This window comes from Mus musculus, chromosome 5 (assembly GCF_000001635.26).
Source record: "Mus musculus strain C57BL/6J chromosome 5, GRCm38.p6 C57BL/6J".
NCBI classification, from domain to species: Eukaryota; Metazoa; Chordata; class Mammalia; order Rodentia; family Muridae; genus Mus; species Mus musculus.
Window position 1 is genome coordinate 120,510,564 of NC_000071.6, and position 23,573 is coordinate 120,534,136.

Here is a 23,573-nt window from a genome sequence, read left to right on the forward strand (position 1 = left end):
GTGTGTGCTGGAGAGGGGAATGCTGACAAATGTCAGATCCAGGCATTTCAGGCTCTACAACCAGACTGCTTGCAGGCAGCAGGAGACCGTTTAAATCATCACCACCACCATCATTATCACCATCACCTTTATTACCGTCATACTGAGAAAATGTCTTGCTGGGATGCTCAGACTGGCCTTAATATCACAATCCTCCTGCCTCTGCCTCTGAAAGGCCAGAACTATGGGCATACACCACCACCATGCCACGTTTCCCCTTACTTTACTATAGCTCTCACCCTTCCATACCACCCTCAGTAACAGAAACTCTAAGCTTCCCCCAACTCCCCCCCCCCCCCCCGCTCCCCTTAGACTTCTCTCGGGCCTCCTGAAGTCTATAACCCACGTGCTTTCAATATAGCATCTACCTGAAAGCAGAAGTGACAGGCTGGGGACAGAAAGCAGGTGGAGAATGGGGAAGACAACAGGGAACAGCTCACAACCCCCACCCTCGGCTGGGAGGCTGTGTCTTTAAGAGCTGGGGCGGGGCGAGCCTTAAAGGGCGTGTCTTGGGCGGGGACAGAGAGGCTCGGGCGTGGCCCGACTGGCAAGTAGGCGGAGTGGAGGTTGTGGGGGCGTGGCCAGGCTGCTCCGGGCCAGGACTCTAGGGGCGGAAGGTTGTGGCGCTGGCCATCCGGCTAGAGGAAGACTCCGAGGTCGCGGATCCAGGCCCCGCCCGAGGTAAGAGGAGCTTCGCAGCCTGTGCACTCGTCGCTCCAACTTCAGCTTCTCAAATCCGCTTTCAGCTGGGACCCCAAAATCAGAAAGTGCTTCCCGATTCCCAACCCCATCCCTCGCCGTCAAGTCTGCCCACTTCACCAACGCCGCAGCACACAGGTGTCCGCATTGCCGGAGGCGCTTCATGCGAGCTTATTTGGAAATGAGTAGAAGAAACTGGAGTGGAGGTGACTTGAGGACGCGGTGTCTGGCTGTCCCTTGGGTCAGCGCTAGAGTCCATTTCACAGATGCGGACCCAGAGGCCATAAGCCCAGCCCCCCCTCCCCTCAGGCTGCCCACCCAGAAAATGCAGAGAGGGAACTGAAGGGTTCTGTGTTTTTCCACTCCACGCCCGTGCCAAGTGGAGTAGCTAGAAAGCGGAGGGGAGAGACTCGTTTTCTGTCAACAGGTGAGGAAGTGGCTGTATTCCCTTCTTCCTCTGGGGTCCTATCTTGTCCTTTGCCCTCTTCCCCCCCCCCCCCGGGGGTGGCGATTTAGAAATGCTTGTGTAAAGAATCACACCCCCTCAAATAAAGCTCAGATGGCCTTTGGCTCCCTGCTTGCAGAAAATAAAATGCACAAAACACTTGGGGCAGCCTGCCTAAGACTCGGAGCCAGTTTTCTGCTTGGACAGAAAAATAAAGCTCTTTCCCCCTGGCTGGAGGAAGTGGGTTATTCATATTGCAGCCCCACCCGCCGATTCGGCTGGTCCCAGTTTAGGCGCCTTTGAGCAACTCACTTCCCTCCTGGCCTCGATTTCTCCATCCAAGGACGGTTGGCTTTCTGGTTTTCTCCCTTGCCACATGACTCTGGGGACAGCCTGGTGAACACTCAGAGAGGGCAATGTGGTGTGGCACTTGAGCTGACAGTGAAAACCGAGAGTGAGGTTGCTTCCCAGTGCCTCAGTTTCCCCATGGAAGGATACCACAGCAGGTTGTGAGGTGTGATATACCGTCTTTGATCACAACCAAGTCCACCTCAGATGTGTGCTTTTAAGGCTGGGACCCAGGGGCTGGTGCACATCTGACATCTCAGCCACCCAAGAGGCTGAGGCAAAAGAAATATGTGCTCAAGGTCAGCCTAGCAGATAGAGGAGACCCTGCCAGTGGTGGCACACGCCTTTAATCCCAGCACTCGGGAAGCAGAGGCAGGCGGATTTCTGAGTTCAAGGCCAGTCTGCTCTACGGAGTGAGTTCCAGGACAGCCTGGGCTACACAGAGAAACCCTGTCTCGAAAAACAAAACAAAACAAAAAGTAGGAATAGGGTAGAAGGGGGTCGTGCTTCAAATTTATAATCCCGACACTTCCAAACTAGAAGCAAGAGGATGGTCACTAGCTCAAGGGCAGCCTGGGCTACCTCATGAATTCCCAGGCTAGCCTGACTCAACAAACAACTAAAAATCACTGGGATTATAGCCCAGTGGTAGAGTGCTTGCCTAGCATATATAAGTCGCTGGGGTCCATCTTTGATGTCCCACCCAAAAAAGGAGAAAAAAAAAATTCCGAAAGTCTGAGTTCCTAGTTCTTGCAAGTGAATATTTCTCATACAGTCTGGCTCGTTCCCTAAGCTTCTTGCAGACCTGATGTCCGGGTGAGGGGCAGATCTCGGAGTCACCTATGGGTTGTGGGTGTGGTGCTCCAGAACAGGAAGCACGTGATGCAGGCCCAGGAGGGCTACGGAATGGAATGGGGTTTCTAAATGGGTGGATAGGGACTTGGCTTAGCTGGGAAAGGTCTCTGGGCCCCTCCTCCTGAGGCCATGCATATGCTAAAATCCCCTCCTCTTACCCTACCCTGCAGGCACTAGAGCAGCCAGCCCGTGAGCAGAGAGGGCTCTGGTCAGGCCTCAAGGGGCCCATGGCAAGCAGATGGCTGGCTCTGCTCTGGGCTCCTGTCTTCCTCTGTGTGGCTCTGATACTGGAGACGGCGTCTGGGACCGGAGACCCATCCACAAAAGCCCATGGACACATCCAGTTTTCAGCTGGAAGTGTCAACCAGACTGCCATGGCGGATGTGAGTACCTGGTCGGGGCAGGAAGGCGAGTCGGGTTGGGGGCGTGTCTGTTGTAGTCCCAGCTAATCATTACAACCCTGGGATCTACAGGAATCCTCAGATAAAGTTAGAGATTTCAGAGAACTGTGAGCTGTGTGGCCAGTAACAGTGTGTGGGGAGGCTGTGCGTTTCCGCAGTGGTCGGTGGTCTGTGACAAACTTATTCTGTGAACCAGTCATCTTGGAGCCAGGCTTTAAAGGAAAGGAGGAAAGCCTCTTTGACGGGACAGACATGTGGGGGAAAGGCTAGGAACAAGTGCAAAGGCCTGGTGGCAGGTTCTAGCTTAGTGTGTTCCCGAACAGCGAGGAGGCTGGAAGGGCTGATCAGTATGTATAAGGTTTAACCGGGTGGGTGGAAAGGTGATGTTGGCCTGATTATAAAAGGCTTTGTGGGGCTGGTGAGATGGCTCAGCGGGTAAGAGCACTGACTGCTCTTCCTAAAGGTCCTGAGTTCAAATCCTAGCCACCACATGGTGACTCACAACCACCCGTAATGAGATCTAGTGTGTCTGAAGTCAGCTACAGTGTACTTATGTATAATAATAAATAAATCTTTTTTTTTTAAGATAAAAAGGCTTTGTGGACTGAGGCTGGAGGGTGAGAGTCGGGAGCCAGAGGAGGGTGTGGAGCAGAGGGATGGTTGTCAGGCTGGTTCAAACTCACAACATAGTGGAGAGTAACTCTGAACTGATCCTCCAGCCTTCGGCTCCTGAGAGCTAGGATCCCAGGCGTGTGTCACCATGCCTGGCTGCTTTATGTAGAACCATGGGTAGAATTATGCAGGGCCTCAAGCATGCTAGGCATGTAATCCTACCCACTGAGTTGTGCCCTGACACCTGTGTTTTCCATGTCAGAAATCACAGGCTCAAGCGCCGCCTACACCAAGTTTACAAGGCAGGGGTATCTCCACCCCACCCTATGAGAAGGCCATTGGGCAATTAAGCCGGTTTTACAGATGGGTGGGCGGTTTGCGGTTACTGGCTTATAAACTTGGTTGCTACTGTTCTGATTCTGCGGGTCAAGGATGTGAAGTTGGCTGTGAGTGAAGTGGCCCCATGAGTCCCTGGTGACAAACCAAATCTTCCTCTTTAGGGCATCGGCCTCCAGGGCAAGCTCCATCAACACATCCAGTGCCAGACATTTGACCCTGTGCCTGGAGCCTGAGGGCCACCACCCTCAGTGTATGCTGTTGTGCAACCTCTGCCCTTGTTTTGTTTTGTTCTATTCTGTTCTGTTCTGTTCTTACTCCCACTGTAGCCCAGGCTACCCAGGGTGGCCTAAACTCAAGAGTTCAATGTTTACTGTTTAAGCTTCCTGAGTGCTTGGGTTACAGACATGAGCTGCCATGCTGGTAGCTGGTGTGTGTGTGTGTGTGTGTGTGTGTGTGTGTGTGTGTGTGTATGTGTGTGTTTTAGACAGGATCTCAATCTGTAGACAGACTAGCCTGGAACTTTGCCTCCTGAGTACTGGGAGGGACTAAGTTGTTTGTGCCACCATGCCTGGCAGGGTGCCTGATGTTTACTGAGCCCCTACAGTGTGCAAGAATTGGACAGAGAACTTATGGAGCTATGTCCCCTGTGGCTTCCACTGCTCTGGAAACGGGCCAAGAAATGAACCGGAGAATAACATAAAGTGAAAAAGAACGGAGTTAAAAGAATGTGGGTGTGGTCCGAGATGAGGGAAGGCCAGCTGCTTCACCTCAAGCCATCTGGGCCATCTGGGAAGGGCTCTGGGAGGCTGGCTTTTCATTTTCTTTTCTCCTTGGGTTTTGGAGACAGGGTTTTCCTGTGTACCCTTGGCTGTCCTGGGATTCTCCCTGTACACCAAACTCGAACTCTGGGATCAGTTTGCCTCTGCCTCCTGAGTGCTGGATCAGAGGCGTGCTGTGATGTTTTCATTGAGGCCTGGGGCAGGGGCAAGGTGGTGTTTTTCACCAACTGAGGGAGGTCCCCGTTACAGTACCTTCTATTTTTATCTTTACACTTATCTGTGTGCATGCATCTATGTGTGTGTGTGTGTGTGTGTGTGCACGTGTGCATGTATGCATGCATGCTACAGCAGGCTTGTGGAGGCCAGAGTTCAATGTACAAGAGTCACTTCTCTCTTATCATGTGGGTTCAGGGGATTAGGTACCCCCTGGTGGATGCAGGAGGAGTGGGGATTGCTGCAAGCTCAAAACCACGCAGCTCCTGCTTGTGGTGATGCACACCCTTAATCCCAGCACTTGGAACCCGGAGGCTGGAGAGTCAGGAATTTAAGGCCAGCTTGGGCTACATGAGACCCTGCCTCAACACAAGTAACAAAAAAGTTGGCAAATGCACGGGTTACCTCTGGTTCTGAGACTTGGCCAGGTGTGGGTGGGGCTCAGTCCTGAGACCCCCGTGGTCTCCAGGAGTTGCACTGAGCTGGATCCCGGTCCTTCCTCCGTTTCCCTTATGGTCTCTCTCATATTGCCTTCCTCGGTTCTGACCATCCTTCCACTCTCTCGGGAGGATCTCGGGGCCACCAGCTAATCCCAGAGAACACTTATCCTCAGGCCCTCACCTTAATCATGACCACGGTAATCAGCACACAGGTCCAGAGCTTGGGGCTTGAGCACTATACTATTTGAACCACTATTTCCATAAGCATACCTAGAGAGTGTGGTCAGGTAGCTGTGGATATGTGCGTCTGTCTGTCCATCTGTCTATCTAGCTTTGTCTATATGCAGGTCTGACTGTGTATCTGTCTGTGTCTATTCAGGTGCCTGCGCTGGCACTTTAGGGACATCTCAGCACGCACTTTCGGGCTTTCCTGGCTGCTGCTGACAGAGAGTAAGGGTTTGAAGGTTCCTGCCTTCCTAGTTGATTGGTCGGCCTCTTCCTGGGATCAAGAGGGCTCTGACAGCCTCAATCCCCATTGGACGGCAGAGGGAGGGCACAGGAGGACACATGGACAAATGACACCGAGGTGACAGTGACCAGAGCACTTTGAGGAAACCAGAGTTCAGAGACAGCTGACAGAGATCACACAGCTGGACACTCAGGGGCTCCTGACCGCCCAGCTTTTGCCGTCCTTCATGATAGCCCCCCTGGAGAGAGGGAGACTGTGGTCCTAGGCCACATCCCGGTTTGCCACTTGCCTGGCTCTGTGGGTTCTGAGGGACAGGAGGTTGTTTTTGCTTTAGAACTTGGATGTCTTTCAGAAGGGCATGTGACTTCCCAGAAGGCCAAGCAGCCCTGTGTGTTTAGCATTTCTGCAATGTGTGTGGTTCCCCACGCATGGAACTGACTGCCCGTGCCTGACCCCTGAGTCCTTTGAGTTCTCCTGGGCTGACGTGGAGCCTCAGAGAAGAGGGTGGCAGGGTTGTGGGGAGGTGGACGGGTCCCCTAGGCCAGACCCAGAGCACTGCCGCCCTGGTCCTGTGCTACTGAAGGGGTGCAGGTTGGGAGAGGGCTGAGCCTGGTGGGGAGGAAGAGCCGGAGGGATATCCAGCTCAGACAGGGGCTGGGCAACCGGTCAGACCATGTAACAGAAGGCCACTGTCAGAGGACCTGCCTTGCTGACTCATTCTAGTGTCTCTGAGACACTGGGAGTGTCCCGAGTGTCATCGTCCTGTGTTCTTGTGTGTGTGTGTGTGTGTGTGTGTGTGTGTGTGTGTGTGTGTGTACAGGAGTGAGAGACTGAACAAGAAGAGGGCCTACTGTGCTGAGGCTGTAGCTGGCTGTGTGGTTGCAGGGGTGGGGTGTTCCTTCCCCTCTCTGTGCCTCGGTTTCTCACTTAGGAAGTAAAATCCATTGAGCTATTTCTCAGGCCTCTTGTGTCCAAGGAAGGTGATGCTCGCCAAGTCAGTGAGCCCACAGTGGGGCCACTTTTGGACCATGAGGCTGCTTATAAAGTACTTTCCCAGAATGCTGTCATGGACGCACAAGGCCCTGGGGTTCCTCCCCAGCACTCCATACACCGTGGCAGTGCTAGCTTGGGATCCGAGTCCAGGGAGGTGAAGGCTGTAGGATCACAAATGCAAGGTCATCCCTAGCACGTAGCACGGTCCAGGGCAGCCTGTGCTACATAAGCTCTTATCCCTGCAAAATTCTCCTGAGTGTGCCTCACTTGTGAAAGAGGAGAGGTGCTGGCTCACTCCTGACTCCCTCTTCTGTGCTAGTTGCCTTCAGACACAGCAGAAGAGGGCATTGCTCCTGGGGTTACAGTGGCAGCCACTAGCGCTGCTGTCTGGCAGTGTCCCTTCATTCCTAACCCCCTTTGTCCTGTAATGACATCGAGCATCCCTGGTGCCGTGAGATCACTCTCATGCTCATCTCAGCTTCTAGAGGCCACACCAATCAGGACTTTCACTTCTCGGGCTTTTCCCTGACAAAATATTCTGACTTGTCAAGTCATGTGCGAGGAAGTTCACTGTGGGCCGAGTGAGTCACCACTCCCTGAGGGAGGGACCTCTGAGTATCCTAGGAGCGTGAGAACAGAACGCAGCCATTGTCATCAAAGACTACCGTGAGGGGGTGGGGTTGGGCAGAGGGGTGAACAGTGGCTTGCCTGGCCCTGGAATCCCACATGTGAGCTTGGGAAGTGAAGGCAGGTGTGATCTCTGAGTTCGAGGCCAGCCTGGTCTACTTAGCAAGTTCCAGGACAGCCAGGGCTACACAGTAGAGCCAAAAAAGAAGGGGCCTAGAAGAGAGGAGGGATGGTGGAAGCTACGGAGTGTCTGTTTGTCTGTCCTGGTCCCAGCAGACTCTGCCCCATGTGGACCCTTCAATGTGGTCTTAGTTTCCTTAGCAGACTCGTGCCCGATGTTTGAAGCTCCCAACCCTGTGCCTGGAGTATTCGGCCATTGCGGAGGTTTTTCTCTCTATGAATGCTCCTTATAAGGGACGTTCCTTGCTACGCAAACTGCAGAGATGAGATCGACTCAGGGTCTCCTGATTTCTGTAGAGCAAGAGATAGACCAAAAGTACTCACGGAGAGAAAAGGGAACACTTCTCTAAGGCTGTGTGTGCTTCAAAATAGAGGGCTGGAGGGATGGCTCAGCGGTTAAGAGCACTGACTGCTCTTCTAGAGGTCCTGAGTTCAAATCCCAGCAACCACGTGGTGACTCACAACCATCTGTAATGGGATCTGGTGCCCTCTTCTGGTGTGTCTGAAGACAGCAACTATGTACTCATACATAAAATAAATCTTTTTTTTTGAAAGAAAGAAAGAAAGAAAGAAAGAAAGAAAGAAAGAAAGAAAGAAAGAGAGAAAGAAAGAAAGAAAGAAAGAGAAAGAGAGAGAGAGAAGAAAGAAAGAAAGGAAGGAAGGAAGGAAGAAAGAAAGAAAGAAAGAAAGAAAGAAAGAAGAAAGAAAGAAAGAGAAAGAGAGAGAGAGAAGAAAGAAAGGAAGAAAGAAAGAAAGAAAGAAAGAAAGAAAGAAAGAAAGAAAGAAAGAAGAAAGGAAGAAAGAAAGACGGTAGTAATGGAACAGGAAGAGGGAGATGGTGGGAGGGGCTAGGGACAGGAGATGTGTGTGTGTGTGTGTGTGTGTGTGTGTGTGTGTGTGTGTGTGTGTTGGTTTTTTGAGACAGGGTTTCTCTGTGTAGTGCTGGCTGTTCTGGAACTCACTTTGTAGACCAGGCTGAGCTCAAACTCAGAAATCCACCTGCCTCTGCCTCCTGAGTGCTGGGATTAAAGGTGTGTGCCACCACTGCCTGGCTTCTCTCTCTCTCTTTTTTTAAGCATGTATTTTTAAATTATTTTTAATTATGTATTTGTGTGGGGTATGTACACATGATACGGGTACCCCAGCAGGCCAGAGGCGCCAGATCCCCTGACAGATGTGAGCCTCCAGATGTAGATGCTGGGAGCCTCACTCTGCTCCTCTGCTCTTAGTGATCACTGAGCCATCTCTCCCTAGCTCATACTGCCTTATTTTGTTACAAACATGTATTCATGAATTACCTTGCTAAGTTGAATTTATCACATTTATTTATCTGTTTATTTTATCTAAATAGGGGGGTATGAATATGGAGGTCAGAGGACAGCTTGTGGAGTCTTTTCCACTACTCTTAGGACCTGGTGGTCCTCAGGGAGCACCTTTACCCACGGAGACATCTTGCTCTCCCACAAGTTTATTTTTTAAAAAAAAACAAAAAGGTCCAGTGGATTCCTTTTGGGATGAAGGAGGTTAGGGACAAGAGAGATCGAGTGCATACATGGCTCCAATCCAGTCACCACCACCCCACCCCCATGGCTCTGTCACCTATATCCCCTGCATTCCCTCACCGCAGTGCCGAGCCGTGTGTGGCCTGAACACATCTGATCGCTGTGACTTTGTCAGGAGGAATCCGGACTGCCGCAGCGAGGCGGGCTACCTGGACTACCTTGAGGGCATCTTCTGCTACTTCCCCCCCAACCTCCTCCCTCTGGCCATCACCCTCTACGTGAGTCTGGGACCTGGGACCTGGTAACAGGCACGTGTTTGCCGAGGGATGTAACTCTTGTCTCCTTTTCTGGTCCCCACCAGGTTTTCTGGCTGCTTTACCTCTTTCTGATCCTGGGAGTCACCGCGGCCAAGTTGTGAGTGTGGCTCGTGTCCAGCTTATAGATGGGAAAATGCAATCCTGAGAGCTGAGATCCAGTGGCATGCTTTTGGGAAATGATGGGGCAGGGGCCAGTTACGGTGGGCAGGCTGGTTGGTGGCCATGTTTGGTGAAAGGACCTCACGCATGCATATACGTATAGGCGGAGAGTCCTTGCACATGTATATGCCTGTGCTTATGGCAGAGGGTCTTCACGCATGCGTATATACGTGCTTATGGCACCCAGAGGTCAATCTCAGGTGTTGGGGTTTTTGTTTGTTTGCTTTTCAAGTTAGGGTTGCTCTGTGTATAGCCCTGGCTGTCCTGGAATTTACTCTGTAGCCCAAGGTGGCCTTGAACTCAGAGATCCACCTGCCTCTGCCTCCTGAGTTCTGGGATTAAAAGTGTGTGCTGCCACCACCCGGCTGCAGGTGTTGGTTGTTCTTAAGGATGCTAACTAGGCATTCTGCTTTTTGAGTAGGGGTCTCTCACTGGCATGGGCTCACTGATTGGTTTAGACTGGCTGGCCAGTGAACCTCTCCAGTACTAAAGACATGCTACCACATCCGGCTTTTTTATGTGGGTCCTGGGGATTGAACAGATATTCATGTTTACAAGGTAAACACTTTACTGGCCGAGTTGCCTCCCAGCAAACCCTGACGGCTGGCTTTGCCTCCTCTAGCTTCTGCCCTAACCTGTCAGCCATCTCCACTAACCTCAAACTCTCCCACAACGTGGCAGTATCCTTTGATCCAGCTTCCTGTAGGAGAGGCTGGGCGAGGGAGGCAGGGGCACAGGGTGGGTGGCGGCTACGGGGCTGGGAAATGGTCTTCATGGAATCCCCTTGACATAGCCCCCATGGTGTCACCTTCCTGGCCTTTGGAAATGGCGCTCCAGACATCTTCAGTGCTTTAGTGGCTTTCTCAGACCCACGTACTGCCGGCCTGGCCATCGGGGCTCTGTTTGGTGAGCACATCCCCAAATGTATGGAGACGCTGGGGATCACCCAGGGTGCTGCCTCCTGAGCTCTGGTCTCCCGTCTTCCAGGTGCAGGGGTGCTGGTCACCACTGTGGTGGCTGGAGGCATCACCATCCTGCATCCCTTCATGGCTGCCTCCAGGCCCTTCCTCAGGGACATCGCTTTCTACATGGTGGCTGTGTTCCTAACCTTCACTGCACTCTATCTCGGCAGGATCACGCTGACGTGGGCGCTGGGTGAGCAGTCGGGGGCACTCCAGGACAGAGTCTCTGGAAATGTCTGGGGACAAAGTTGATTTTATCCAAAGTGACAAACAGTGCTTAAGCCAGCTATGGATGAGCAAAGAGAATGGGGTGAAGAGGGGGAGGGAAGGGGAGGGGAGGTGCAGGAATTTGGTGGCTTTTAGATGTGATCAGGAGCCCAGGGGCCTCACAGAAAACTGGGTCAATTCTGATTAAGAAAGGCCCATAAGAACGTCAGGGAAGCCAGGAAGGGACACATGGCCCAGGGAACAGCCACAGAGAGAACCTATTATTCCCCCATTTCCCTGGCAAAAAGACAGGGGTAGGTAAATGGGAGCCGTGCAAGGGTCTTCAGCTGGAGCCATATAGCCATAGAAGGGAATTGGCCAGTCAGGGCAGCCCAGAGCGGGTATCGGGGACCACATCCCACTCGAGAGCTGTGCTAGGGTCCTGCATACATTACTGAGCACCCTTGCTTCCTTCTCTGACTGAGAGGGTTGGTGGCATATAGGCAGGAAAGGCGCGCCTAGAATAGCAAGAAAACGGTAGAGTCACAGGGATGGCCACTCACCCTCCAGGACACCTGGTGACGGTCTGCACCTCTGCCTGCAGGTTACCTGGGCCTCTACGTGTTCTACGTGGTCACGGTCATCATCTGCACTTGGGTCTACCAACGGCAGCGAAGCAGGTCTCTGGTCCACTCCATATCGGAGACACCAGGTGAGAAACCTCCACGAGGGGACAGAGGGGATGGGTGACTCTGGTCTTCACCACTGCCTCGTGTCCCCCAAGGCCAGTCCATGTCCTGCCCGGCAAGCTTGGGCCACATCCATTCCCTGGTTTGTGCTGGTGAAGCTCCTCATCCAGGGTCACACACAGGTTTCCACACATACTACAGTTGGCCTCACTAGTACAAGTTGTGTGCACCTCTGCCATTGGGAAGAATCCAGATGAACTCTATAGCCATATTTACAGAGCACAGGTACACACATACACACAAGTGCATCACACAAAATACACAAAGATACACGGCATGAAAAACAGGGTCAATAGAAGGAACACATATGTGCTATATGTGCATGCACACAGGCAGTACACTGCACACAGGCACACAGGCAATACACTACACACAATCAATATACTGCACACATGCAATATACTGCACATATAAATACATGCAATATACTGCATACACGTACATATGCAATATACTGCACATATATAATACACTGTACACATACACACATGTGCATGAATGTATGTACACTTCACATATGTAATACACTGCACACATACAATACATTACACACATCCACACATGCACTACACCGTACCCACAATACATGACAAACATGTGCATGAATGTATGCACACACACAATACACTGCACATATGCAAACAAACACAGTCACAAATACCAACCCAATACATAGATAGGAGTAGCACACAGGATTCAAGTGTTTATAGCAGGCCAGGCATGTCATGTGATTCTATCCCCTTGGTGACAATTCTTTTGTCTGGGACTCTGACTTCACTCAAAAATAGACACAGGGAGAAATCACGTCCTTTCAAGGCCAAGGAGGTGGAATAGGGTACTCCAGCACGGGGTACTGACCCAGACCCCAAAGGCCACACCTGGGAACCTGTAAGCCATTCTGCATAAAGCCTGTGTGTGTGCCTGTGAGCCTGCAGGGGGCAGCACTGTCTCATTAGGGCATAGAGCAGGGAGGAAGGGAGAGCCCTCCTCCAGGAAGCCTGTCAGGATTTCTCCCCTCTCTGCTAAGCAAGCTGGTAGAATTCAGAGCCTGACCCTCTGCTGCGTCTGCAGATACATGGAAGCTTGGCAGGTTGAGATGGGAAGAGAAAAGTGATTCTGAGAGAGAGGCCAAGGTCACAGAGAGACAGAAAGAAGTCTGGACTTGCTCCTGTCTGGTGAGGGGTGGGGTCCACTTTCCTCCGAGGCTTCTCTCCCCACATTCCAGGCCCAGTGAGAGCTGGAACTTTAGAGGAACTTCCTAGACAAAGCAGAAAGCACTGCAGTCATTTGTTGGGTGTGCTGGCACACGTCTGCAACCCAGCCTATGGGAGGCAGAAGCAGGAGAATCAAAAGCTTGGGGTAAGGGGCAGCAAGATGGCTCAGCAAGTAAAGATGCTTGCCGCCAAGCCTGAGGACCTGAGTTCGAGGGGAGCCGGGATCCTTATATTGGAAGGGAAAAAACAACTCCTGCTCTTTTTCCTCTGAACTCCACATGGGTGCACATGTAAACATGTATACACATACACACAATAAATAAATATTACATATATGTATATGTATATATTCTAGGATAGCCTGGAATACATAGCAGAGACAGACAGACAGACAGACAGACAGAGACAGAGAGAGAGCTGGTGTATCATCTAGGTACCAACCCGCCTGCTTGGTATTGAACTGTGAGCTTTACCACAGACTGAGGTTTGAAGATGTTCTACAATGTCATGCTCCCACATTGTAGGGATTTCCGAGTGTGTGTAGCCATTGCCGAGAAAGCTAAAGTGAGGGGCTCAGGCAGAGTGCGTGTCTGGCATGGTCTGGTTCTGGATCCCACTGTGTAAAGCAGGCACAGTGGTGTGACATGCTAGGGTGATGTGCCTAGCCAGGAAGAAGTTCAGGGCCAGCCTAGGCTATGTGAGACCTTGCCAAGGAAGGAGGGGGATAAAGAGGAAGGGATGGAGGGAGGGAGGAAAGTCTGGACACTTGTATATTAACTCTGCCCTGTTATTATATTAACTCTTCCTGACCTCGCATGGTTCTGGAAGGTTCTGGGATGTCATGGGGATATGATGACCATGTCTTCCCTGCTCACCTTTGCCACAGAGTTGCTGTCTGAGTCAGAGGAGGACCAGATGTCTTCCAACACCAACAGCTATGACTATGGTGAGGCCGGGCATAAGGACACCAGGGGCCAGCCTTCCCTGGGCTGAGCTAGGGTGTGGTTCTGCTGAGCTGGGAGGGTAGGGGAGGTAAGGGGGATAGTCGATGAGCCAGGCGTGGCCACATCTGCCCTGCCTGGACCACACAGGAGATGAATACCGGCCTCTGTTGCTGGGTCGGGAGACCACTGTCCAGATCCTGATCCAAGCCCTGAATCCCTTGGACTACAGGAAGTGGAGAACTCAGTCGATATCCTGGAGGGTCCTGAAGGTAGTCAAGGTGAGAGGGGCCCAGGCTCCAGGCTCTCAGCCTTGTGACTGATAACAGTGTAGGCTCTTGTTTTGCTGTTTTGAGACAGGTTGTCTTAGTTAAGGTTTTACCGATTTGAACAGATACCATGACCAAGGCAACTCTTGTAAGGACAAGATTTAATTAGGGCTGGGGCTGGAAAAGATGGCTCAGTGGTTAAGAGCACTGACTGTTCTTCCAAAGGTCCTGAGTTCAAATCCCAGCAACCACACGGTGGCTCCCCACCATCTGTAATGAGATCTGATGCCCTCTTCTGGTGTGTCTGAAAACAGCTACAGTGTACTTAGATATAATAAATAAATAAATCTTTAAACAAAAAATAAAGAATTGGGCTGGCTTACAGGTTCAGAGGTTCAGTCCATTATCATCAGGGTGAGAACATGGCAGCATCCAAGCAGGCATGGTACAGGAAGAGCTGAGAGTTCTATATCTTCCTCTGAAGGCTGCTAGCAGAATACTGGCTTCCAGGCAGCTAGGATGTGGGTCTTAAAGCTCATACCCACAGTGACACACCTACTCCAAGACCACACCCACTTCAACAAGCCACACCTAATCCAATAGTGCCACACCCTCTAAAAGGCCACTCCCTGGGCCCAGCATATACAAACCATTACACAGGTCTTACTTGTGTAGCTCTGGCTGGCTTGGAACTCTCTGTGTAGACCAAGCTGACCTTAAACTCACAGAGATCTACCTGCCTCTACTTCCTGAGTCTTGAGGTTCGAGCTGTGCGCCATCATTCTCAACCACTGTGGCCTTGTCAGATGGAGTCCACTGAAATGCCCTTTAAGTGGCCAGCCTGGGACGTAGTGGGGAAACTGAGTCCTCAAACTTGGCCAGTGACCTGACTCAGGGCTGTCTACACTCTAGAGGAAGAATGGTGTCTTCCCTGGACAGGAAACCCCACCAGTGTCTTGGGTAGATTTTTAGGCCTCTTTAGTCTCAGGAATAAAGAATGAACTATGTTTTTACCCTGTGGCTATGATGTCTTTTGAGCCCCTGTTTTCTTCAGTATAAAATGGGGATGGTTGGGCTGGGGACATAGCTCGCTGGTAGAGCGCTTGCCTAACATGCATGAAGCCCTGGGTCCCATCCCTGCACTGCATACATGGAGTGTGGGGACCATTCCTCTCATCCTGTCTCAGAGGAGGCGGAAGCAGAGACGGGGACATCGTGCACGCAGGTGTGGGGCTGGGCCTGCTTGTGGGTGCTTTGCAGCAACCGAGCACTGCAGAGTAGGGGAGCATCTGCTGAAACCCCCACTCGTGCTGACAACCTCCTGATCCCCTCCCAGTTGCCTGTGGAGTTCTTGTTGCTGCTCACAGTACCGGTTGTGGACCCCGACAAGGACGATCGGAATTGGAAACGGCCACTCAACTGTCTGCAGCTGGTCATCAGCCCCCTGGTCCTGGTCCTGACCCTGCAGTCGGGGGTCTGTGAGTACCGCCCCTGTCCTCCCCCTCCTCCTCCCCTCCTCTTCCTCCTCCTATCCCAGAGTTTCATCAGACCAGGGCAATGCTCATGCAAGTCTTCCCTATCAGTGGCTCAGTCCTGCTGCCTGCAGGTGGAGCTATAGACAGGCGGCCCTCAGGCCAAGTCCTGCCCTCTGCCCATCAAAGGACTTGAAGAGGGCTGTGGGATGGGTGGGGTCAGAGATAGAGCACCTGCCTAGCAGCCAAGGCGCAGGATTTCAGGTCCACTTCTACCAACAAGAAACAACAACAACAACAAGAAAACAGACCAAGGCTGCTCGTGGTAGCAAACTCCTCTAATCAACCCCAGCACTCAAGAGACAGAAGCAGGTAGAATCTCGGAACTTGGGGCCCACCTGGACTACACTGTAAGTTCCAGGATAGCCAGAACTATGTACAGTGAGACCCTGTCTTTTTTTAAAAAAAAGAAAATTACAGAATGGAAGATTTCACACTAAATCTCCCAGCGTTGTCATCTTGAGATCTGGACTTGAGTCCTGAAGGAAAACCTGGCAGAGTTCAGTCCGAGGTGACTCGTGAATGTGTGTAGGCAGCTTGTCTGACCCCAGAGCCCTCCGTTGCCCTGAGAATGACCCCGCCACGCTGGCTTTCCCCATTGGTCCCGGAGTGGCAGTTTCATTTCTGCCTTGTTTTGACTGAAGAGCACACAGACTCACCGGGCACTTTCTGGTTTCGCCCATGTCTTTTCTTAAGCTCTGAGGTAACACACACCTCATTTCTCTCTCTTCTGGCACCTCCCCTCCACCCTAGGTTGGTGGGGTGGGAGCCTGCGGCCAAAGGCATGGGTGAGCATGGCGCGACTTTCATGCCAGGGTGAACCCAGAACCACATTTGTGTGATGTGTGCCCAGTTTATGGAGGGGGAGGAGGAAGGCAGATGGGGGTACCTGGGAGCCTAGTACCCTGCCGCCTCTGTCTCTGGGAGAGTTATGGCCCTGCCTCGCACCAGGGGAAGTCTGGAGCCTACTTTACAGCGGCTGACTGGGGCTTTCTCTAGGATGTAACCCAGGGCCTCACACGGCTGAATGTGAACAAGCCTGGGCTTTGACCCCAGCTCTCACTTTTTATTTTATTTTATTTTTCTAAATGTGCATTGGTGTTTTGCCTACATGTGTGCCTGTGTGAGGGTGTCAGATATCCCAGAATTGGGGTTACAGACAGTTGTGAGCTGTCAATTGGGTGGTGGGAATTGAACCTGGGTCCTCTGGAAGAGCAGCCAGTGCTCTTAACCACTGAGCCATCTCTCCAGCCCCTCACTTATTTTTGTTGTTATTGTTTGCTTGTTTTGTTTTTCGAGGCAGGGTTTTTCTGTGTAGCCCTGGCTGTCCTGGAGCTCACTTTGTAGACTAGGCTGTCCTGGAACTCAGAAATCCGCCTGCCTCTGCCTCTCAAGTGCTGGGGTTAAAGGCATGCACCACCACTGTCCGGCATTATTTTTTTAATTTTAGATAGTCTCAGTAGGTACCCCAGACTATCCTTGAACTCACTACACAGCAGAGGATGACCATAAACTCCTGATCTTTCTGTCTCCCGAGAGCTAAGATTACAGGCGTGTACCACCCTGTCTGGTTTATATGATCCTGGACTTCATGCATGCTAGGCGCACTGTCTACCCAGCCAGCTGCTTCCAAGGCACGCTGCCCCACCCCCTTGCTGGCAGTTTTGAGACAGTGTTTCATTTGTATTGTGACAGCCTTCAACTCTCTACTTAGCTGAGACAGGTCTTGAACTTCTGAACCTAGTCAGAGTCGGCGTCCAGTCCGTCCATCCAGTCCTGTCCCCCCCCCCCGCCCCCCCCCCCCCGCCCTGCGTCACTGTGGGGGCTAGCGGGAGGAAGTGGGGAGCCAAGCCTGGGGGATCCCAGTTCCCCTTCTTGCCCCACAGATGGCATCTATGAGATCGGCGGTCTCCTTCCTGTCTGGGCTGTGGTGGTGATCGTGGGCACAGCGCTGGCTTCAGTGACCTTCTTTGCCACGTCTAACAGAGAACCCCCTAGACTGCACTGGGTAAGAATTGGTAGCCTCTCCGGGTGTGGTGGCGCACACCTTTAGTCCCAGCACTCAGGAGGCAGAGGCAGGCGGATTTCTGAGTTCGAGGACAGCCTGGTCTACAAAGTGAATTCCAGGACAGCCAGGGCTACACAGAGAAACCCTGTCTCAAAAAACCAAAAAAAAAAAAAAGAATTGGAAGCCTCTGAAGGGTGGCCTGGGTATGTTTCTGGTGTGGTATGGTGAATGGCAAAGTCTACCCTGCAGATGAGCCGAACCCCAAGCCATTTGCCTATTCGGGCTTCTTTTTACTTTGAAGTGAATTGGATTTATTTTTATTGAGCTATTACTCACATACTTTTCAGTCTTTATGTTTTGTTTTTATTTTTGTTTGCTCCCTTATTTTCTGTTTTTTTCAGATTTATTTATTTTTATGTGTATGACTGGCTTGCACATGTGTCTGTGCACCATGTGCACGCCTGGTACCCTAAGAGGCCAGAAGAGGGTGCTGGATCCCGTGCAACAGGAGTAACCTGAGGTTATGGGCCACCCAATGTGGGCACCAGGAACCGACCCACTCTGCAGGAGCAGAAAATGCTCTTAGCTGCAGAGCCAACCCTTCCAGCCCTGACTTCCTGCTTTGTTGGCACAGAGCCTTGTGTAGCCCCGAATGACCTCGAACTCATGATTCCTCCTGCCTCCGACTTCCAGTGCTGGGATCAGGTGTGACTGTGTTTCAGGATGCTGAGGCTAGGCCAGTGCCCTGCCAAGCTATGCCCCAGCACCAATGGGTTTGTCTCCTTCAGAGCAGTGTGAGCAGTTTCAGGCCATCTCACCTCCTCAGAACCATGTGACTGGTTGACTGGTAGCCTCGGCCTCACCAGCCCCTACAACTTTCTCTCTCTCTCTCTGGATCTTTCTTCCCCTGCTTCTTTTCTTTACAAAAAGAAATATTTCTTTTTACTACATTTTTGCACGTGTGTGTGTGTGTGTGTGTGTGTGTGTGTGTGTGTGTGTTTGTGGAAGTCAGAGACAACCTATAGAAGTTGGTTTTCTCCTTCTACCTTGTGGATTTGGAAGATTGAATGCCGGTTATCAGACTTGAGAGCAAGTTCCTTTGCCCCTTCTCCCTCCCTCCCTCCCTCCCTCCCTCCGTCCATCCATCCATCTGTCTGTCCGTCCTTCCCTCACTCTCTTCCTTCTCTGTGGTACTAGATAAGCATTTACCACTGAGCCATATCCTCAGCCCGCTTTGGGGATCTTGCTAAGCAACCTGGACTTGAACTTGAAATGCTCCCATCTGGGCCCCTCTGCAGAGCCCATCACACCCCAGCTGTGTTCCGGACATCAAGGGTATCATAGTAGACTGTGTCTTTCATGCCTGCTCTCTTTTGATGGCAGTTGTGTCTTTAAGGGCGATCCCTGATCTCACGTGTAGCTCCTTCCTTTTCTGAAGAAGGCTGTGCTAGGGTGGCACCTAGGGCCTCAGGCCTGCCAGAGAGCATCCCCTTTCCTCTGTCTGGGTCCCACCGCCACTGCTACTCTGCCACTGTGTCACACCACAGCCTGGCCTGGGTTGTGGGTACCTGCTACCCAGTTTACAGATAGGACATGTTCTGCTGGGGACCGGCCGGGGTCCCATCAGGATCCCCATTCCCTCCACAGCTCTTTGCTTTCCTGGGTTTCCTGACCAGTGCCCTGTGGATCAATGCAGCCGCCACAGAGGTGGTGAACATATTACGGTCCCTGGGTGTGATCTTCCGCCTGAGCAACACCGTCCTAGGGCTGACCCTCCTGGCCTGGGGAAACAGCATTGGAGGTAACTTGGAGCTCTGGGTTGACTCTTCTCTTCCCTAGCCATACTCAGAGCTGGAGAGGACATCCAGTGTGTGCTTCCTCTGCACTGACGGGGTGCCCGCTGTCGCTTTTGAGTGACACTAGGAATCTGGGGAGCGTGTCACTAAACCACCACTGGACTGAAACATCCCATAGGGGCTTAACTTGTTGGATGCTTGAAACACTCCGCAGATCCCCAGAGTTCAGGCAGGATGTGAAACCCATTACAGCCAACCATGTTTAATGCGCGAGTGTGTGTGTGTGTGTGTGTGTGTGTGTATGTGTGTGTGTGTGTGTGTGTTTATATGTTGGGGAGGGTGATATACAGGCTGTCACACATACAGACCTGTTTAGCCACAGCAGCCAGTTATGGTTGTCCAGGCTACACACCAAACAGGACCATTCAAGCATGGATCTGGGAGTCCAGAATCTAGCTGTTCTCAGTTCAGCTCTTTGAGCATCTTACCCAAAGCACACAGAGGTGCCCTGAGAGCTTGTGGGGTATAGCAGTGCACCCTCAAGGGGGCAGGCCCTTATCCATGTTTGTTGACTGACTAGCTGTGTAAACAGGAGTCCGCCCCCAACACACATACACACACACACACACACACACACACCATATTCTCTCTATGCAGATGCCTTCTCAGATTTCACGCTGGCCCGCCAAGGATACCCTCGGATGGCCTTCTCCGCCTGTTTCGGGGGCATCATCTTCAGTATCCTTTGCACGGCTTCTCCGAGCCTCTGTGTGGTGGCGTCTTGGCTCTGAGAGTCATGGTGGACTCTGAGCACCCCACCCTTGGTTCTGGCTGGGGACCTGGGGCCTCACTTTGGCATTTGTAGATGGGGAATTGAGATTCCAATCTTGTGGGACTCATGTGACAACCTCAGGTTGGTACAAAGGAAGCAATCTGGAATGAGTCATAGGGGTGGGCAAATGCAAGGCACAGGTCCCTTGGCCTCAGTTTCCCCCAACTGCTGGGTGTTCACAGGTATCAGGCATATCTGACACTCCATTTGACTCCCATAGGCCAAGGGCAAACTGGGTTCTTTTTTTGTTGTTGTTTTGTTTTGTTATGGTTTTTCGAGACACGGTTTTTCTGTATAGCCCTGGCTGTCCAAGAACTCACTCTTTAGACCAGGCTGGTCTCGAACTCAGAAATCTGCCTGCCTCTGCCTCCCAAGTGCTGGGATTAAAGGTGTGCGCCACCACTGTCCGGCTTAAACTGGGCTCTTGACACCCAGTGTATTAGAGGCATTAACCCTGGGGCCCAGGGACAATAAAAAAGCCCACACATGCTGTGGGGTCTCTGAGCCCAGGGCCAGGGTTGAGCCGCCGAGTGAGGTAGGGCTGCTAGGGTGGGCGTGGGCTCCAGCAAAGCTTCCTGAACCTATGGCAGACATCCTGGTTGGTGTGGGGCTGGGCTGCTTGCTGCAGATCATCAGGAACCACGTTGTGGAGGTGAAGGTCAGTAGTGAGGTTGCAGAAACTCTTGGGAATACTTTTCATGGGGATTGGAAAGAAAGAGCTTCCCTGCAACCAGGACATGTAACTGAGATTACAGCCCTCGTAGAATGGGCAGGTGACCTGAGGCTTTGGTCCTGGGCCCATAACTGAAATCTTCAATGTGTAACTGGGTAGGGTGTCTCTGGGCTTTACCATTGGAGTGATAACACACCCTTATAGCTTCCTGGTTAGCTCCAGGGAGGAGCTGGGAGAAGAAGGGGTGGGGTCCGAATACTAAGGGAGAGGTTTTGAAACACATAGGATAGCCTGGGTTCTTGTGAAGGCTACGATGTGTTTTAAGGAGTGGAGTCTGGGAGACTGCAATTTGTGGAAAGCTGGAGAGTCAAACCTGTGGCTCACACATGCTAAGCATTATACCATTATTGCACCCCTGGCTAGTCTCACTGGACCCTGGTGTGTGTGTGTGTGTGTGTGTGTGTGTGTGTGTGTGTGTGTGTGTGTACAGTTATACACACCTCCTATGCAGACACAGAAGCTGAAGGCGATCATTGAGTGACCTCCCATGACTTTCTCAATCTGTCCAGACAGGAAGCTCACTGAACCTGGTGCTCAATGATTTTGGGTTTGATTAGTGGCCAGCCAGCTTCTGTCTCCACCCCTCGGTGCTACGGTGACAGGCATGTTAGGAGATCCAAACCCAGGGTCATCGTGTTTGTGCAGCAAGCGTTGTTTACCAATAGATCCATTTCTGGCCACCCGTCCTCCTTTTGATACAGGCTCTCTCGTTTAGCCAGGCAAACACACCAGGATCTGCATTTTAAACAAGACTTATTGGGGCCTGAGTATGTTATACAAGGGATTCCGCATAAGAAACTCCCCTCAAAGGCTGGAAAACTCCAGAAGGCAGGGCTAGAAAACCAGTACAGGCATTCGGGCCTCCTCAGACCAGACATCCCCTGGTTGTCAAGGCAGGCTGCTTCAGTGACATCATGTTGGAAGATGTTGCACAAAGCAAGCAAACTCAGTGCTAGGTACTGCACCCGGGGCTACCTGTACTGTTACACAGAAGTCGGGCCTGGTAAAGATCGGCTGGATAGACAGCAAGCCCCGGGAGCATGCACACAAATGCCATTTCTTCAACTCTACATGGAAGGGCTGAAAGATGTGTCTTAACAAACACTTCTGTACCCAGCCCAGGTCCTCTTACGCCCTGCTCTGTTTGCTTCCTGCATCCTGCATGCACAGTGTCTTGATGCAGGATCATGTCCTTGGCTACACAGAAGTCAGTATGTAGCAGCATGCAGCCAGAGCCAAGCACGGTACACACTTGTAATCCCAGTACTCAGGAGTACTGAGGCAGGAGGATTGCCCCAAGTTCAAAGCCAGACTAAGTCACAGGGCAAGGTTTTTGGGTGAGTGGGGATGTGGCTCTTGTTAGCAGGGTGTTTGCCTAGCATGCACGAGGCCCTGGGTTTGAATCCCCAGCAACCTCCCCCCCCCAAAAAAATAGACCATGGGAATGCATGTCTATCGCTGCTAACACGGGAGGCCAGGAAGAAAAGCCCAAACAGGCGGATGTGGACGCTGATAGAGACAGTACCACGTGGCAGACCCCATAGCTGTGTACCAAGGACCCAACACTCCCTTCATGGTGCACATGGCCCAGAAGGCTCCCAGGGTGGGGACTAAACAACTCCTGTTCTCCCCACAGCTGGAGCCAGACGGATTACTGGTGTGGGTGCTGGCCAGTGCCCTGGGCCTCAGCTTGATCTTCTCCCTGGTCTCCGTGCCGCTTCAGTGTTTCCAGCTCAGCAAGGCTTACGGCCTCTGCCTCCTCCTCTTCTACATCTGTTTCCTTGTTGTGGTCCTGCTCACAGAGTTTGGGGTGATTCACCTGAAGAAGGCGTGACTGAAGCTGCTTGGCCTAGAGGTGTGGGGGCGATTCTGCTAGCCTCCTGAGGGGGAGGTGTGGGGAGGGGGACCCTCTGTGGTCCCCGTGGATCTCCTGAGAAGATAGTCACTGGCAGAGCTCTGCATGGGTGAGAAGGTCCTGACTGCCGGCACCTAACAGCCTTAGTGTGGGGATCTGGAGGCTGGCTTTGCTGGGGACAATCCCGGGTAGGAATGATGGGATCTAAATGACACCGGAGGCTCTGGGGGGAGGGCAGCCTTTCAGTCAGCCCCCATGCCTGCTGGGCTCTGGGCAGCCCTGCAGTTCCCTCTCTGGCTCTTCCACTCTCTGTGGGGTCCTGCGTACCTACAGGGTGGCCTGAAAACAGACTCCACACGTGGAAACAAGACTGGGTTTCTCAGCTTCCGTGTCAAGTCAGCCAGAGGAAAGAGGTCGAGTTGACAGCAGCAGGCACTGCCCTTCCTAGTTGGTGGCTGCCATGTTGGACTGTGGATCTAAACACTTCTAGAGCTTTGTGGTCCAAACTCTGGCTCTCCCGTCTGCAAAACAGGAGCCAGCCTGGGCTCTGTGCCTACCTCAAGGGGAGCTGGGGGTTGGGGGGACTGACCCTCCCCAGGGAGGTCTTACAAGTAGTGTGACCAGTCTTTTGTTTGTTTGTTTGGTTGGTTGTTTTTTGGAGACAGGGTTTCTCTGTGTAGCCCTGGCTGTCCTGGAACTCACTCTGTAGACCAGGCTGGCCTTGAACTCAGAAATCTGCCTGCCTTTGCCTCCCAAGTGCTGGGACTAAAGGTGTGTGCCACCACTGTCCAGCTTGTGACCAGCCTTTTAAAAGTGCCACTCACTCCCTGACTGCCTTCAGCTGTAATTAAGAGACTTGACTGTTGGGGTTTTTTTTTTGTTTGTTTGTTTTTTGTTTTTGTTTTTTGTTGTTTCCAAAAATAAAAGATGAGTTATTTCACACGTACCAGAAGAGTCCCACAGGGTCTCGTCAGTTCTTTGACTGGGCAGGTGACCTTAAGGCTGGATGGTGGGAACATGTGGGGTCAGTAGTGGCCCACCCACTAACAAGCTGGAAA

At 52.1% G+C, this 23,573-nt stretch overlaps 1 protein-coding gene across 6 annotated transcripts; it reads left to right on the forward strand.

Annotated features, from left to right (window-relative positions):
• Window positions 1-604: 604 nt before the first annotated feature.
• On the forward strand, window positions 605-23,461 carry Slc8b1 (solute carrier family 8 (sodium/lithium/calcium exchanger), member B1). Of its 6 annotated transcripts, none has more exons than XM_006530174.1 (16): window positions 605-720; window positions 2,557-2,769; window positions 9,067-9,219; window positions 9,303-9,355; window positions 10,040-10,097; window positions 10,218-10,323; window positions 10,411-10,572; window positions 11,191-11,298; window positions 13,436-13,495; window positions 13,641-13,771; window positions 15,096-15,237; window positions 17,178-17,299; window positions 18,947-19,100; window positions 19,753-19,833; window positions 20,518-20,585; window positions 22,297-23,461. In XM_006530174.1, the coding sequence occupies exons 2-16, from the start codon at window positions 2,614-2,616 to the stop codon at window positions 22,492-22,494; spliced, it is 1,752 nt and encodes a 583-aa protein (XP_006530237.1). In that variant the 5' UTR covers window positions 605-720; window positions 2,557-2,613; the 3' UTR covers window positions 22,495-23,461. The 6 variants fall into 6 exon arrangements, 5 of the variants coding, with proteins under 5 accessions (XP_006530237.1, XP_006530238.1, NP_573484.2 ...); XR_003955590.1 differs by having other exon boundaries at window positions 606-720; window positions 10,405-10,572; window positions 15,096-15,233; NM_133221.2 differs by having other exon boundaries at window positions 629-720; window positions 10,405-10,572.
• The last annotated feature ends 112 nt before the right edge of the window (window positions 23,462-23,573 follow it).

Excerpts from the sequence above, each read along its gene's own strand:
- Slc8b1 (NM_133221.2), top strand. The coding sequence starts at position 2,614 with ATGGCAAGCAGATGGCTGGCTCTGCTCTGGGCTCCTGTCTTCCTCTGT. Across the intron at positions 13,772-15,095 it reads GGGTCCTGAAGGTAGTCAAG|TTGCCTGTGGAGTTCTTGTT; the intron begins GTGAGAGGGGCC and ends ATCCCCTCCCAG. Across the intron at positions 15,238-17,177 it reads GACCCTGCAGTCGGGGGTCT|ATGGCATCTATGAGATCGGC; the intron begins GTGAGTACCGCC and ends CTTGCCCCACAG.